General features: G+C 52.4%; 4 protein-coding genes across 4 annotated transcripts; 2 read left to right on the top strand and 2 right to left on the bottom strand.

Annotated features, from left to right (window-relative positions):
* Window positions 1–2,593: 2,593 nt before the first annotated feature.
* cdc16 (Cell division control protein 16) lies at window positions 2,594–4,144 on the bottom strand (the record flags this gene model as incomplete). The annotated part of the gene is made up of 4 exons (XM_036632884.1): window positions 2,594–2,717; window positions 2,768–3,103; window positions 3,158–3,582; window positions 3,638–4,144. The coding sequence occupies 4 exons, from the start codon at window positions 4,142–4,144 to the stop codon at window positions 2,594–2,596; spliced, it is 1,392 nt and encodes a 463-aa protein (XP_036502412.1).
* A 3,112-nt stretch (window positions 4,145–7,256) lies between these two features.
* On the top strand, window positions 7,257–9,803 carry CGCS363_v001034 (Sulfate permease 2; the record flags this gene model as incomplete). The annotated part of the gene is made up of 2 exons (XM_036632883.1): window positions 7,257–7,679; window positions 7,728–9,803. The coding sequence occupies 2 exons, from the start codon at window positions 7,257–7,259 to the stop codon at window positions 9,801–9,803; spliced, it is 2,499 nt and encodes an 832-aa protein (XP_036502411.1).
* A 1,186-nt stretch (window positions 9,804–10,989) lies between these two features.
* Window positions 10,990–11,964, bottom strand: Mpped1 (Metallophosphoesterase domain-containing protein 1; the record flags this gene model as incomplete). Its single annotated transcript, XM_036632882.1, has 1 exon — window positions 10,990–11,964. The coding sequence occupies one exon, from the start codon at window positions 11,962–11,964 to the stop codon at window positions 10,990–10,992; it is 975 nt and encodes a 324-aa protein (XP_036502418.1).
* A 1,651-nt stretch (window positions 11,965–13,615) lies between these two features.
* Window positions 13,616–13,980, top strand: CGCS363_v001032 (uncharacterized protein; the record flags this gene model as incomplete). The annotated part of the gene is made up of 3 exons (XM_036632881.1): window positions 13,616–13,723; window positions 13,787–13,846; window positions 13,912–13,980. 3 exons carry the CDS (start codon window positions 13,616–13,618, stop codon window positions 13,978–13,980), a joined length of 237 nt encoding a protein of 78 aa, XP_036502417.1.
* Between the last annotated feature and the right edge of the window lie 3,030 nt (window positions 13,981–17,010).

The raw sequence follows: 17,010 nt of genomic DNA, 5'->3' as shown, positions 1-17,010 counted from the left end.
TGAATCCGGAAAAGGTTCCCTGAGGCTCAGCCTGAAGGCTTGAAGAAAAAATAGGATCTGGGCTCTCTGGAGAAATTAAAAGACCCTTGACCTGTCGTTATATAGTGTGCCGAAAAAGCCCTGTTCGTCCAAGCCGCGTTCGCCTCTGTTTATCTGTATCACAGCACCTCTGATAGTTTTTCTTGCTCGAGGTTAAATATAATTTTAGTATGCTGTGATGGCTGAAAACAACAAAGCAATGGATGTCATTTCCGTCTGTCTTCTATTGGATCATCCCTTGCAATGCGGGATGCAAACATCACAAGTGAGGCTACAACTCACACAAGGCAATACTACTTTAGCTCAAGATGAAAGTATCACCAGTATCTGTCGCCTTGGGCGGAGTATTGTCCTTCGAAAGAGTGAAGGATACTTAGAACGGAGCTACCATCACCGGCTGCCACTTTCCAGCTCATTCATTTGTCAACGTATAATCAGCTTCTAGCGGGGAGGTTTTGGAGAACAACGGATATCCGACTTATGATCAATTTGAAGAACCACTCTAACATAATTTGTGTTGCATCATTTATGTAAGCAGATAGTCGCAGCGCAGACTGCCTTTCCTCAAAGCAGACCTTTGAGGAGATGAGCATTCCCAAGTCACTACGCAACAGTATGTCTGACGTAGAACTACCTTTTCACAAACCAATGTCTGCCTTTGTCTTTTTTGACGATTTAACCGGGTTGGCGAGCCTGAAACTGTGAAGGAAGTGAAAGCTATTCAGAAGGTCGGCTGACGCTAGATTCTGTCGAATAGACAGATATATACACTCGCTTCGTCGTCAATATCCGTCACTGTCCTCAGACGTTTCGTGTTTATCATGATCACTTCTGCTATCCAAACATCGTAGTCGCCGCGACTTGCTCGGTATGGGCTCATCTGCCGCAAATCGCTCCCAGAAGTGTCATCTATAAGAGTCGCACGAGTCAAGCCTGGGATTACATTGCGGAGAAAGTCCAACCTAAAGCCACTTTGTAATTTATGTCCGTTTTATAGAAAGTCGTAGTAGCAGAGGAGGTACCGCTCTGGGCCACACACAACTGGGTGGGATGTCTAGAGACTTCAGCGCACTGTCATTCTGTTTGAACACATCTACTACTTATCATGGCTTGTGATCCAAGACGTGAGAAAGGCAATGATGGTGGTGGAAGGATTATACCAGAAAATCTTGAAATGGCTCCATTTAGCACATGATTTAGTTCTTTGCTGCTGTCGGTATATGGGGTTCTACAGGTAGATGTTGCCCGCCAGACTCCCTCTTCTTCTGGTTATTATACTCGAGAATACGCCTGAAAGGTGGTGTTGATCTTTCACTGTCACTTTGCGGTAGATGTATCTCCAAACAGGTGAGCTCCTGACGAGCAACAATGCTTCCAACAGTCTGGAGGAGGAGAAAGAGCACGACGATTTTGACCAAGATGATTTCAGAAAAGACAACAAGCTTAAGCTATTTCATATGTTAGATCAATCATAACTGGACGCTAGCGGCTTCACGCAAATGGATCTTCATTGGTCATTGCCATGCGTAAAGGAGCCCCAGCCAAAATGATATAAACATCTTTCGCCTGTCGTAGAAGCTGGGAATCCTACAGAAATATCACCAGATAGATAATCACGACGTGTTTGATTACAACAGACTGAAAATGATGTTCTTGACCATCGTCTTCTATACGTAGAAGCATAAGCTGATGATCCCCTTACCCAAGATGGCACTTTCTCTGGTGGTCCTGATGTATTCTCTCGTTGTGATAACGGACACTGAATATAGTAGATGGCCAACGAAAGATGATGGCTGTCGTACGACGAACTCGGTATCACTAATGGAATAGCTGTGGCATTGGTACACCAAGAAGCAGGAGCAGCAGTCGTGACCTTGGGGATGATACAGGTAGATGGAATCCTCAAGGAAACACAGAAAGAAGGAACAAAGAAAAAGGCTGAAAGCCCAGCTCGACCTTCGAAGACCGAGCCTACCATGCTCATAAGTCTGCACTTTTGACCGTCACTTAAGGTAAACACTAGACAACGGCTGCTAACGGCCAGCCCACTTGAGCCATCACATCAGCCCTGCATGCCGATCAGCTTGCAGGCGTTGCTGGCTCGATCATCAAGGTAGGTAGGAAGGCGTATGCTATCCGGCAGCGCAGCCGAGATCTTCATTTTTGAATGAGCCTGGAAAACAGGAAACCTCCAGCTACGATGTTCATGGTGACGGCCTCATGTTTGTATCAAGTTGAGGAGGGCTTCACGCCACCCCGTCAGACGACCAGACATCCTTCGTCGGCATAAAATCATATTAATTAAGTTCAACATATATACATAAGGGGGCGCAACGTGCTTCGTTTGTCATCCCCCCTTCGTCGTGCTTCTCGTGTTCCTGGACCCGTGGCTGCATCGTATCATTAAGCCTCGTCTCGGTACCCCCATCCGTATTTTTGAGTTTCCATCATCAAGTCGTAAAGGTTTTTGGTATAGTACAATGGGCGTTGCGACATTCATCACACAAAAGGATTCGTGGTTACGTGTTCCGAACCCCTGACCGCAGTTGGTCAATTACTGGGCGTGGGTGACAATGGCGGCGTATGTGTCGTCTGGTATTCTCTCAATGATCCAGAGCGTGCGTTCAATAATCTTGTCCGCCTGGAGCGAAGGGAACGAGCGCAGGAGCTTGTTAGGGCTGGTCTTGTGTTAGTGATCTGGTGTTCCAACTTGCGCAGAGCAGCTTACCTCGGTGAGCTCATCAGCTGGTCCCGCATGCCCATGAGCTGGGCCACAATGCAGAGAATGTTCAGGTGAGGCCCATAGGCGAAGAGAAAGTCCCACAGGCGCAATACCTCGGGTAGCGGAGGTGTGCAGGCGCACAATGTCAGGACGGAAGGGAATGCGTAGATCTCAGCTGTCAAGCCCTTGGAATGAAGGTATCCGCTCAGCTTGGAGTCGACAGTCGCCAAGACTTTGTCCACCAGAGCCAACCCTTTGTGGACGCCATCCATCGCACCTCGTATGTATCCGGGGCACTCCCGCGTAAGCAAGGTGTAGAACGCAGTGAACGCCTCGGCCTCACTGCGCGCAGCATATAGAAAGGGAGCTGCCAGCACATTCATTCCCTGTACATACGTCCCCGGCTCGGCAGCGTGGCAAGACTCGGAGCCCTCCGTCGTCAACGTTAAAGCTCGCGCGCGGTTGCGAGCAGAAGGTGAGGCGGGGTTTGTGGAGTGCGCGGTGGCTGTCGAGTTCGAGCTGTCGTGGGATATGGAGCTTCGTCCGGTGCTGGGTCGGCTGAGCGAGCGGTCGCGATCGCGACTTCGCTGCTGCTCGCGAGCGTCGTGCAGGCGCCAGGCGACGGCATTGAGGAGGCGGATGAGACTTGCCTCGCTGACGCGTCGGCGGAACAATGGGTCGGTGGTCAGGGTCCGGAAGGTATCGTTGCGGATCTTGGAGTACGCCGGGGACGCGCCGCGGTGGATGAGAGCAAGATAGTCGTCGGTGGGGAGGACAGGAGTGTCAAGAAGGATGATCCAGACGTAGATACGCAGCGTAGACTGTTCAATGGCGCATTAGGTTAAGAGGCACGTGAGGTAGGGGAGAAGCACATACCATGCCGTCACTGTCGCTTTTGATACCCTCGCTCAAGACCTTGCGACGGGCCATTCCCAACGCCTCGACGGTATCTCCTTCGATTGGGCCGTCCTTGATGAGCTGGTGCAGAGACATGTTGAGATACCGCGGGTTGATGCCCATCATGCTGCGCTTCGTGGCAGCCATGGCGTTCAGGTGGTGGTGGTTCGTCGCATCGCTGTTGGACCGTCCTCGCTGCGGTGATCTGTTCACGTTCATGGCGGAAGAGGTGCTCGCATCGCGTCGCGTGGGCGAGATGTTGCGTTGGGTCAGTCGCTGCTGCGCGATCAAGGAGGGCTGCAGGGGCGGGATCTGTTGGAGGGCGGCCTTGGAGCCAAGGTTGTGCGCCGACTGCAGTTTGCGCAAGGCGCGATGCGTCCGCGGCGAGGGGGGCGGGAGCAGCTCGGTGGTTTTCGCGTGTGACTGCACAAAGGCATGCGGCGCCGGGGGGCCGGTGAATGGATCTCTGGTCGGACTGGACGGCATGTTTGCGAATGGAAGGGGAATATGCGGAATAAGGTAAGGTTGATAACGTAGGCAGGGGTGGTCTTTGGCTACATTCACTCTAAGAATTGGGAATTACAACGAATTATACGGGAATATCCAGACAAAAAGTAGAGCCCTGGGGATAGAGAACGATAATGCCCAGCAAAAAAAGGGGGCAATTGCAGTGTAGCGAGGTGAGGAACACCTCGTGGACTGCTATTTTTGGCCCAAGGGCGGGGTGAGGAGGTTGGTGATTGCAGTTTTTGGTGTTGCCGATGGAACAGGCACAGGCACAAGCGCGCAGCGATGGTTGTGGTGTTGCTGATGTTTCCTTTCTGACTAAGGCGGCTCAGTTGCCCGGTGAGAGGAGGGGGCCGGAGGGGGGTAAGGGGGGGTTCGCGGTCGCTGTAGCGGCCGTGTTTTTACGCGTTGCCGTCCGGGGGTTTGGGGGCCTTGAGGCTTCAGCTGCCGCCTTCTGCGGCTCCTGAGTGGCTGATGCACTCAGCTCTCGCCCAAGAAGGCAATCGGAGCAGTGAGCTTCAGGGCATCCAGCCTCCAAAGTTGAACCTAGCCTCCAGGTCGTTCAAGGCGATCGCTTCCTGACGGTGCGAAGACTTTACCTAACGTGCTTCTTTTTTTTCTTCTTCTTTTTTCGGCAGTGCATCCAGACGACTAGTCGCCGAGTCAACAGTCCCGGACGGTGGTGCGCCGGTGGCTGGTAATGCACGGTAAAGGGGTTCGACTGACTTGGATATCCCAAGCATATGGCCCTCGGGAATGCTTGGGTAAGAGATGATGCGCCACATATTGAAGCCATAGTTTGATACATCGCCACATAGATCGCTTACATAATTGAGAAGGCGTCCGGTCCGGAAGAACAATCTCGCGCAATCTTAGTCATCAGCACGTGTCGCATGACTTTCGTCATGCGGCGTCGTCGGCGTCTTGGCAGTGTGGTACATGCGGACACCCATGACGTCTGGTCATCCGCAACCACATCCGCCCGACGGAGCCCTGAGCCCAGCGTCGATTTGTAACGGATCCGAATTCCAGCCAAAGCTGACAGAGTCGTCCTTCGAGCTCCCATCCACAAACCCCATCACCTGGACCTGGGGGCCAGCCCGTCCCCTGTCTCTCCAGACTCTCATCCATCTGTCACTACGATGGCATGGCCCCCTCGAGTCGAGTCCAGCCAATGCCTGGCCTGTCTGATTCGCATGTCTAAAAGCCATTGGAACCATTGAGGCCCGTTTCTGTGCGAAGGCGTTCCGACCGTGTCGGCGTCTTTGGAGTTTAATTCCGACAAGGTCAGGGAACAGCCCGGTTGGCATCCACGGCAGGGAAAGCTTCGTACCGCACTTTGCCTCAATAGCAACAGTCCATCTCAAAAATGGGCCAACCAGGTTGAGCATCTCCGCACCCATCTGCTCCACTAGCCATCACCTCAAACAAGGGTGCTATTGCACCATCGCCGAGTTGCAGAAGCTGAACCTCATTGGTCAGATCGTCCAATCCCGCACCCAAAGCGGTAGTTCGCTGGAGACTCGACCCCTCTGTTGGAACACTTGTTGCACAACAGAATGCACATACCTCATCCGACCGTCAGCTCTGATTTTTCAACATCTCCATATTATCACCTCTGTCATCAAGGCACATTTCGCCCCGGCTCCATGACTGACGACACTCCAGGCATTGGCATTCTGCAAAATGTCCACCCGGGGATAGGGGACCCGGATTTTCCTCCATGCGAGTTGTACGTACAAACAACTCTTTCGAGTATTCTGCATCCGCACTCTTTGTGACACAACTTGGGTGCTCCCGTGGCTCGACCTTGCAGTCTCTTTGGCTGACCACGCGACGCATACCTCCGAGAGTGAGACCGCCTCGAGCGTCGCCCGTTCCCCCACGCGGGCATTCTTCCGTCTTTGGCGCCTAAAGAAAAAATCAATTGAGCGAGCATTCGCATTTGTACCGCTGCCTGTGTCATTCCAATATCAAATAACCAACGCGCGGGTACCTCCTCGCGTTGTGGGTATAAGATAATTCGACTCGCAGCATATCCCGTCCCCATCGGAGGCCCCGCTAAGCTTGGTCTGGCAAAGACTCGATGGCGACATCGCCCCGGTTTCGACATCGCGGGAGGAGTGCCCGTACAACCACCATAACAAAAGACTCTTCCGCTCCCTCCAAGCCGTGCTTGGGACATTGTCGCCTGTTAAAGCCGCGCCATCATTCCCTGACAGTCGCATTCTGAGTGATTCGCCCACCCCCCGTCAGGGTTTTCTCGTTTCTCGCTGTCGTCTTCTCCTCGGCCTCTCTGCAGCATTTCATTTCTTGGCTGCCGCCGTCATCCCGGAGCCACATCTCTTGGCCCACGAGATCCATCGTCTTGTCCAGCGGGAGGACCGTAGAGCCTCTGCTTGGCACTTGGCACTCCACTACCGAAGTCTCTGAACTCAATTAATAACCTCGAGGCCCGTCCTCAATAACCTGTTGAAGAGCTTCGAAGAGCTTTGAAGAGCTTCCGTTCCAGTTGCACAACTTTACCGCCTCGCGCGCGAGCAACACCCTCCGGTCCTTCAACATTGACACCTGATTGTCACTGTTGTCCCAAACGGACACACCTTTCTTTTCAGCTGTGTGATTGCGAGCGCACCAGTTGGCCTTATCAGACGCCGTCAGATCACTACTGTCTGCCTGAGTCGGGGGGCGTTCACGAACTCGTCATTGAGTTGGGTCTCGACCAATTAATATCCCCTTGGTTCGATTGCGCAACTTTGCAAGGGCTTTGTGGGAGGTGTCAATCTCGCACCTACTACCCCAAACCGCCACCTCCGTCGAGGTTCGAGGCCTGAAAGCGTTCTAGTCACCTCTTGCGACATTCAGCTCTCATATATCGCACCCTGGTTCAAATTCCTTTCACCCACCGCTCAGTCGGTTTATTTCGGGGCAGTTTGCAAGGGCCCAACTCGTGTGTGTGGCACGGTAGCCCCAGCGAGTCCTATATATCCTTGGGGGCGTCTTCCTTTGAGAGAGAGTCAGCAAGTACCTTTGGTTACTCGCTTCCTTAGCCGCCTGCCCGACCACTTCAACCCTCGCCAATTTAACCAACATGCCGGGCGCAGGCTCAAAGATCGGCCACGGCCTGGCCAAGGTCTTGGGCATCAAGCTCGACAGGCCCGAGAACGAGGAGATGCTCCGTGGAGAGTCTGTCTTCTCCGTTCAGTCTTCAGACACCTTCGTCGAGGAGGAGCCGACAACCGCAGAATGGTTCCTCGAACTTGTGCCCACGGGCGAAGAGGTTGTTCAGTACATTCGCTCCCTCTTCCCCTTCCTCACCTGGATTGGTCACTACAACCTGCAGTGGTTCATGGGTGACTTGGTTGCCGGTGTCACTGTTGGTGCTGTCGTCGTTCCTCAGGGCATGGCGTACGCGCTGCTGGCGAAGCTCGATCCCGAATTCGGTCTCTACTCATCCTTCATGGGTGTTATTCTCTACTGGTTCTTTGCTACATCCAAGGATATTACGATTGGCGTAAGTTGCCCCTGAAGCAGAGTTTTGTGCGCTACTAACAGACCCCAGCCTGTCGCTGTCATGTCAACTGTCGTTGGCAACCTCATCACCGATGTTCAAGCCGACTTCCCCCAGTACGAAGGACATCAGATTGCATCGGCACTCGCAATCATTGCGGGCGCCATCATCCTGTTCATCGGTCTGATTCGCATGGGATGGATCGTCAACTTGATTTCCCTCACTTCGCTTTCCGCCTTCATGACGGGCTCGGCCATCAGCATCGCGGTCGGTCAGCTCACGACGTTGCTGGGTATCAAGGGTGTCAACACTCGTGATGCTACCTACATGGTCCTCATCAACACCCTGAAGAACCTTCCCAAGACCAAGATGGATGCGGCCATGGGCCTGACTGCCTTGACCTGGCTGTACCTCCTCCGATACGTCTTCACCACCGCCGCGAAGAAATACCCTCAGAGGTCGAAGCTATTCTTCTTCCTGTCAACCTTGCGAACTGTCTTCGTTATCCTGCTCTACACCATGATCAGTTGGCTGGTCAACATGCACAGGCGCGACAACCCCATGTTCAAGATTCTTGGCGATGTTCCCCGAGGATTCCAGGACGTCGGTACCCCTAAGATCGACACCGACCTCATCAGTGCCTTCCTGCCCTTCCTTCCCGCCAGTATCATCGTTCTTGTCATCGAGCACGTCGCCATCTCCAAGTCCTTCGGTCGTGTCAACAACTACACCATCAACCCCTCTCAGGAGTTTGTTGCCATCGGTGTTACGAACGTCATCGCTCCGTTCCTTGGCGGTTACCCCTCTACCGGATCCTTCAGTCGTACCGCCATCAAGTCCAAGGCTGGTGTCAGGACACCCTTTGCCGGTGTTATTACGGGTCTCATCGTCTTGCTTGCTATTTACGCACTGACGGCCGTCTTCTTCTACATCTCCAGCGCCTCCCTGGCCGCCGTCATTATCCACGCCGTCGGAGACTTGATTACGCCCCCCAACACCGTTTACCAGTTCTGGCGTGTCTCTCCCTTCGAGGTTCTCATCTTCTTCGTTGGTGTCTTCGTGACCGTCTTCTCTTCCATCGAGAACGGCATCTACGCTACCGTCGTCATATCCGCCGCCCTCCTCTTCTGGCGGATCCTCCGAGGCCAGGGCCGATTCCTTGGCAAGGTCAAGATCCACTCCGTTATCGGCGACCATGTCATCGGAGAGGACCACAGGCAAGTCGTTGGCGAGTACGGCACCTTCGATGCCGGCGATAACGCGGCTCGCAACGTCTTCCTCCCCATCGACCACGGCGATGGTACTAACCCCGAGGTTGAGCTCGACCAGCCCTACCCCGGTATCTTCATCTACCGCTTCTCCGAGGGCTTCAACTACCCCAACGCCAGTCACTCCCTTGAATACTTCACTGAGTACGTCTTCGAGCGCACCCGCCGCACCAACCTCCAGAGCTACGGTCGCCTCGGAGACCGACCCTGGAACGACCCCGGCCCGTCCCGCAAGGCTTCGAAGGCCGCCGCCCAGATCGCCGCTTCCGAGAACAAGCCCACGCTCAAGGCTGTTATCCTTGACTTCAGTTGCGTGAACAATGTCGATCTCACCTCCATCCAGCAGCTCATCGACGTCCGCAACCAGCTTGACCGTTACGCCGCGCCCGACAAGGTCAACTGGCACATCGCTTGCATCAACAACCGCTGGACCAAGCGCGCCCTCGTCGCCGCAGGCTTTGGATACCCGGCCGACCGCGGCGACGGCCTGCAGCACCGCTGGAAGTCCATCTTCAGCGTCGCCGAGATTGGTGGTGCCGAGTCGGCTGCGGCAGTCGCAGAGAAGGAGGCCAACGAGAAGGAGATTTCTTCCCACGCCAGGAACTCCCGACACGCGGACGAGGAGTCTGGCAAGAGCGGGGCTTACGACGCGATCGACCCTGTGTCATCTACGGGCTTGCATCACGAGCGCGGCACGAGGGGCCTGGCCGCCAAGAGGAGAGGTGTCGTGGTTCACGGCCTGAACAGGCCGCTGTTCCACGTCGACTTGACGAGTGCGCTGCAGAGCGCCATCGCCAACAGCGAGGGACGCGGAGAGGTCGAGCCGGGCCCGAAGAGCCCGGACACTTCTAGCGAGTAAAAAGGGATGGGTTTTTCGGAATACTGGATTAGCGATTGATACCCGTGTTGGGAAACATTTGTTAGATTGGTGTGGATGAATCATGAAAAAAAGAGTGGTGCCCAGGTTTATAAAGTGGCACATACTCAGACGTTGTTCTTGTCATTTACGCTTTGTTTGTTTGTATATAGAGCTTTGTGCTCGAGATATTCAGCATAATATCAAATGGTCTTGCTGAATCGTTTGGCGAATTGCTTGTGTGACTATGTCTCCGGCTGGCGATACGGCATTGCGGCCTCGGTCGTTACTTGAGGGGTTCTTTTAGACTCAAATACGACCGTCCAAAAGGACCTCTCAACGGACGGTCCTAACCACATTTGTCACGGCGGACCGACAGTGACCATATAATGAGACTTCTATTGAGGCGCTGTAAATAGGACAGCCAATCGTGGGGGCGTGTTGAACATTTTGGTTTTGATAACATTGATCAGTGATATCTGGAGATCCATTGGTTGCATGGTGGCTTGGATAGATCTCTTCGAAGGAGATGGGCCAACCGTTCCGCTTCTTTCCGTCTTCCCAGGCGCGGGAGTATTCAGGCGTGGATTCAAGAGTCTTGCGTCTTGTTCTCTTCGGTCGCTGCTTAGCAGTCCGAGGTCTTCTAATTTCTTATGGTTCAGGATGTGCAGTATCGCTCCGGGAACGTCTTCTCCATTTTGCCATGCCGAGTGAGCCTGCTCATTCCGATGGACAATATTGCTCTCTTCCATATGGAAGGTGTTTGTCTTGTACCAACTGCTGGAGGCGTATAACTTGCGATGTCCCAACCCTTTTACTTCAAGAACAAGCTAACCGATATATCTGTTTCCCTCATTACAGGGACCAAGGCGGTCTCCAACCATGTTGCCCATACAGAATCGTACGACTGTCTGGTGAGCTCGCAGGCTGTGTGAGAATCGCACGACGTGCGTTCTCAATTCTCATCATCGCTGTCTGCTGAGACAATTACCGACTGACCCCGCTCTATTACCCTTCCCGTCATCCTTCCCAACACCGTATGTGTTTACGTCAAGGGTCCCTCCACCAATGTCGGCAATGATAATGATCTTCCCTGTGCTTAGCTATAGTATATTAAGCCGAGGACAACTTGTTATAGGCTTTCGTAGATGTTGAGTATTGCCCTCAGACTAATGGAATATGTCGTCCTTCACTTGCTTGTCGGTAGGTCTATTACAATACCCCATGGCGGTTGAATGACCTCACCGTCTCCCTCAACAGCGGCGTTCACAAATAGCGTCTGACCCGGTCCGACAGGGTTTTCGCTACCCATAGAATGGTCTGATAAATAGACCTTTTGTGTCGTCATGTGATCGATCTTTTTCAGCCTGGCGAGCCTGTCGTCCTCCGATTCAAATCTGCTGCCTCTAAGCCCGGCAAGGTTGTTGATGACCATCGACTTGTCGTTGTCAATATCGCTAAAGTGAGAGGGTATATCAGAGATCTCGGGCCGCCATTTGGCTAACTTTGCTCCCCAACCGCAATGGACGTGCCCGAAACAGTGCATCCGAGGCTGCGATCTGGCGACAGCACCAAACAGCTGCGGGCATCCAAGGCGTTTGCGGCTCGACGACATGTCCATTATTCCCTGAGGCGGACCATGCGTGATGACGACGTCGGTCTGTTCTTGGATGTTGAACTCATGCTGTCCATCATAACTGTATGCCCACGTCTCCTTCGATGGGGTATACGGGCTTGCATATACGCGTAGGACGCCGCCATTCTGGAGGTCGAACTGGTGTGTTCCTTCATCTAGGAACATGATGCCACAGCGCTCTGCATCTTTGATAATCCTTCTGGCTTCTCCGTCTGTGCCAAACTCTCTGTCAATTAATTCGCTCTCCAGTGGCTCACCATTGACATGATTAGCTTCGTTTATCTTCATTTTGAAAGCATCAGAGTCGAGGGTAAAGTCGTGGTTGCCTGCAATAACGAGTTTAAGTGGTGCCTTGAGACCTGAGAGCATCTGGAGGGTGTCGCGAAACTCTGCAATTTTTGAGTGTTGTGTAAGGTCGCCGCAGTGAATGACGACATCGAACGATTCATTTGGTGCATAGTCGCTGGATTTGCCTTGCCCGTGAGTGTCAGACAAGACGAGAATCTTCGTCGCTACGTGCGAAGGCATGGCTGGCGTTGGTCTTGCGTGGATGGTGCTGTGTGGTGTGGGTTCTGATTTGTGAGCTTCGAAATGTAAACAGATGAATGTGTTAAGCTGATGGAAATTCTTGGAGAAGAACCCCCTCTTTGAAATATTTATACCGTGGGCTTGGCGGGAAACCTTTAAGTGCGAACCAAAGCGGTTGTTAAAATCTTTCACGATGAGGCAAACCGTCAATGTTCTTATCCGGAGTTTACACGGTGCTGGGGTCGGAGAAACAGATCATAAGCTTTAGTGATGCTGTGACAAAAGAAAATGAAGGATACATGAAAACTTAGAAGGAAAAAAGGATATGAAATGTAGATTTACCATGACAAATAAATTCAAGTGAAAAGTCGCGTTTCTTTCACTCTGAATGGATACATCATGCTCGCTGGCCGGAACTCAGGTACGAAGTAGGCAGGAAGCCAAGCCTCCTGCAAAATGTAGAATGGCCGCACCTGGCGATTGCCGATGATCAGGGGAATGCACTTTCCAGCGCTTCGAGCGACTACTGAATCACAGGTGCCATGGGACATAAATGCAGTTGCACTTCACAATGAAATAGACGTAAGGAAACCGCACAGCATCGAAGTCGGGGGTGACGTGATGAAATCTCGGAGGGATTTCGCAGTTTTGATTTTGTTCTTCAGCATCACCATAAACCCTCTTGGTAAGTTTTGTTCTATTTGAAGCACCAGACCTATGATAGAAAGCCTTCAATATTTGTCGGTGCTTCCAAGCTAATTTAAGACAGGACTCAATAATACTCGCATCCGCTTTTCAGCAGTCTCGTTGTAACAGTCCCATTTCAAGTAGGTCATCATCTACCGCCAACGTTTGAGATTGAAATCAACGACTATCTAACACATTGCTAACCTTGAAACCTAGACACGTTAAACCCAATTTTCCCCGCTGAAATGCCCATTAAACGCCCAATTGCCAAGCCCATGCGTGCGGCTCTCTTGTCCTGCTTTGAAGAAGCGGTTAGTCTTGTTCGCCCGGCCTTGCGAAAACAAGTTGTTTTGGTAGGAGGCGCGGCCAGCATTGCCCACTCTTCGGTTTGGCACACCAACGATGTGGATGTTGCGGCCCCTCCAGACGCCATCATCAGCATTTAGGAAGCAGCCGAGGCTAGAATCAACGGCTTTAGTCTAGAATGCGACGGCCATGTTGCGTACGATGCACCTCAAGGATTCAGGATCCGCATGGACCTCCTGGTCATTGGAGACGGCGTTATTGAGCGCGTGTACGCAACCGAAGACTTTTTAGGCGGTTCTCTTGCGTCTAGCTCAGATCTTGCGCGCCTTCGGGCAAAGACTGTCGTTGAGAGAGGCAGCGAAGGCGAGGTTGAAGATTTTCGGTGGCTTTTGAGTCTCATGGCTCAAACGAACCAAGTCTTCCCTGTCCTGGATGAAGATGAGAAGAAGAATGTGGTCGGTGCTGCAACTTCTTTGGAGATGTTTGACCGTTTCCTGCTCGTGGCTCTTCTGGGTGTCTTCAATGGCGAAACGGCGTTCCAGCTGTTGGGTTTTTAAACGGGGTATTTCATTTTGAGTAGAGCATAGGCGTGCACGATCATTGCGTTAGTCTCAGAAGCAATCGACTGTTCCGATCACATCAAATTTGCACCTCAGTCATGCCCTTCTCACTCCTTGCCATCGCAGCCGCGGTCTGTGCCTCTTCAACCGCGGCAGAAGTGTTTCTACAAATTGGACAGGCGTGCGCCTCAATCGGAGATTCTTCTGTTCGTACCATCGTCTCCGGCTGTCTAAATGATGTAGTTTTACTGACCATGCTGCTGTTCCAGTGGGAGTCTAACTGCAATGCTGCCGACTCAGACAGTTGTGCAGACTTATGCGAAGGCAGGGTGAGTATTCCACCACTTGTTCTTGGATCAAGGCTTGAAGTTCCTTCGCTTACGAAATATTGCAGTGCCAAAATGGTGACAATGGACGATGGATGGCTATTCCGAAGGGCGACTGCGATTGTTACTGCAACTAGCGAATGCACGTATGGTAAAAGATTCCCGTTGAGCCACGGCTCATTGCTCCTGTTGTAGACTTAGTATATGTCAAAACCTTGAGAAAACACCCCAACTTGTTACATCAAGCTGCCCACGGTGTGTCCTATTCAACACAGTAACAAGAGTCGCCGGCGTGGTGCATCCAATTCCAGCCTTAGCTTCTTTGGGCTACAATATCCCCTCCAGCCAGGGCCAGCCCACAGAGACTGAGGCCATATACGAATGGGCTAGAAGGCAATGACTGCGTGCAAGCTGCAATTTGGTCCTACTTCGAGACACTCAAAGACGTCGTAGAGGTTCGCTAAGCCAGCTGTGTCAAGATTCTCCTGAATCGATCCCTCTAACTAACCGCTGAGAATCGTAATACTATCGTGTAAGCTCGCATGCTATAGCGGATGAAAATAGACGCAGAGGTTGAACTTCATTTGAGGCAATGCGTGTGGAACCATCACGTAGCCCAGGATGATCCTATCGACAAAGCCTCTATGGGCCTCTTCGCTTGCGGTGTCTGCCACATACGACCATACCCACTGGAAAACTCGGGATCCCGTCCGCTCTCCCATAGATAAGCTAGTGAGGGATGGAGTAGTAGTCGGGTCGGTGACGACCGGCGAATGCCCGTTGTTGTATGTTTTTTGCCCTTTCTGTGTCTTTTTTGAAGGCTGGGGCGGAGGGGCGATTGGTGGGGATGTCATCGTGATGTCTGGTGGGGGACGATGTGCCGGTCACCAAACTCCTCAGAACCGTCACGCGTCTAGACGAAACGCAATTTCGAGATGTGCAAGAGCAAATCTTCAGCAAACATATGTAAAGTCTTAGCTAACTGACCATCGCTAAACAGGTGGAAATTTAGCATCTGGGTTGAGGCCGTGAGTAGAAGCAGTGACCTAGCAACAGATAGCCAGGCGTAAAACTCGCAGGTTCATGCATAAGGTATTAATCGCAAATGTTGCTCTTTAGCTCGGGGGATCTATAAAGAGAAGAAAAAAAACAATATTATCGGACGTTCTCGGCTAATGCCCTTACGTGGTCGATTAAAGGCAGGCGCCTGGTCATGTTACGAGATTCCCTGCCTGGCTTTGTCAACGTCTGACTTTCAGCACATCCATCACATTGTAGAGAGCTCTCACTATGGTGACATTTCGACATTTGGTAATGGTCCGGATTTCACAAGATGATCTGGCATACCTGCCTCGTTACCTTGCGTTACCACCAGTTTTGGACCGAAACCCGATGCTATTCTGCGGTGTGAGGACAGATCAGTGTACATGACGAGCTCACAAGCTCTCTAATTGGGAAGAAATCCAATCGAACTTGTGGAAGGCAGTCCCGATCTGCGCGGCATTCGTGACATGAGAGCGTAAGTGTCCGGGACAAGACACGGTAACGAATACGCCCAAGCTTGAGCAGAGAGGAGACGGACGAAGAGCGTGAAAGCCCGTTCAGAAATCCCGTGTTAAATGATGAAATGTCGTCTCATATTGGCTCACGCGCATCCCCAATTTGTGTCTTCGTTATTCCAGGGACAAACAGTGCATAGGCTCAGTAATATCCCTACTCCGAAGAACATATGTATATACAACGCATTCGGTATATGAGGTGATTCACATTTAGTCAACTGTGTATTTTGAACATTGAAAACACTTCCTAGACAACCCAAGCCGGAGTGGGCACCAACGCTGCTGAGGTCTCAGAGGATCCATACTCCCATAAAGCATGCAGCTACAACGTTGAGTTGAGACAGCGTCTCAGCGATGCGATTTTCCGCCGGCCTAGTTTAGCACGCGGCACAGAGTGAAGCTCCTATGCTACACGTTGTCCTTAAAGTGGCATGTTCAAGTGCCCTACTGATACTTGAACCAACGTGTGGTTTAATACACTTCAGAGACCATCCATAGTCGCCACCGCAGGAGGCACGTCATAGCCCCGACGCCGCCCATAACCATCAGACTTCCCCTTGACACGTAGATTGGTAGCCCATCGGGTATTGTCAGTCAAAAGACAAAGTCTCAACAAAAAGATCACATGCAACACCGAGCATTCGCTGGTCGTCTCCGACCCAACTACTACTTCGGCCCTCGCTGGTTTATCGATGGGAGAGCGGACGGGATCCCGAGTTCTCCAGTGGGTATGGTCGCATGTGGTGGTGTCTCGAAGACACAGACTCATGTAGCCTCGGAGTGACTCCTGTCGGCGAGTTGACTCGCTCAAACCCGGTCCCTTGCAGTTGCGCCTGGCGAGATATGCTCCCAACAGGATGCCACGTGCAGCATGTGAATCTTCACCGCTTGACTCACGCTCGACGAACGATAGCGTGCTCGATCTTGTGTCATCATGTCAGTTCAGGCTATCGCAGGGCAGTTGGTCTCAGGGGAAAGAGTCATCTCCAATCAGGAGAAGACATCGACAAGGCAGGCCATGGTGACTTCAAAGGCCTCAACCAGTCAGAAGCCCGCGTACAACTGCCATCATGTGAGATGAACTCATGTTCCAGACAAACTGCAGCGGCCTCACCCGAAGCAGCATGCCTCATTACCCAACACGGAAGCGAACCCTCCTGGACATCTCCGGTCTAGGGAGAAGACAGCCACTAAGCGCCACAAACGCTGCCCCCGCCTGCCAGCACTCACTATACCTCGAACCACAGAACCCCATCACCATCGCATGCGCTTCATAGCCCTGCCGTCATGGTCATATACACATAGCCAATGGATGAGAGCAGCCCCTTTGGCCCCTGTCGTCTACATCGCACAACGTCAAAGCTTGGCTGCGTCCTTTGCGATAAACGGCATCACCAACTCACGGGATGTCAGCCGCACCGCAACGTCGAGCCAACGGCCTCGGTGCTGCCTGATCTATTCTTTGATGAGAATCCGGCAGTTCGGGACCAATGACGAGATGAGGGGGCGATGAGAGGCCGCTCGCCATCATCCTGGGGTCGTAGCCATGGTGAGTTAACCGGACCGGCCGTTCCTACAACCCTCTGAGCCCTCCCGAGTCTGACAGCG

The sequence above is a fragment of the Colletotrichum siamense genome (assembly GCF_013390195.1).
Source record: "Colletotrichum siamense strain Cg363 chromosome Unknown KSG_Cg363_contig01, whole genome shotgun sequence".
Taxonomy (NCBI): Eukaryota; Fungi; Ascomycota; class Sordariomycetes; order Glomerellales; family Glomerellaceae; genus Colletotrichum; species Colletotrichum siamense.
Note: the sequence above shows the minus strand (reverse complement) of the source record. Positions and strands in the feature narration are given on the sequence as shown.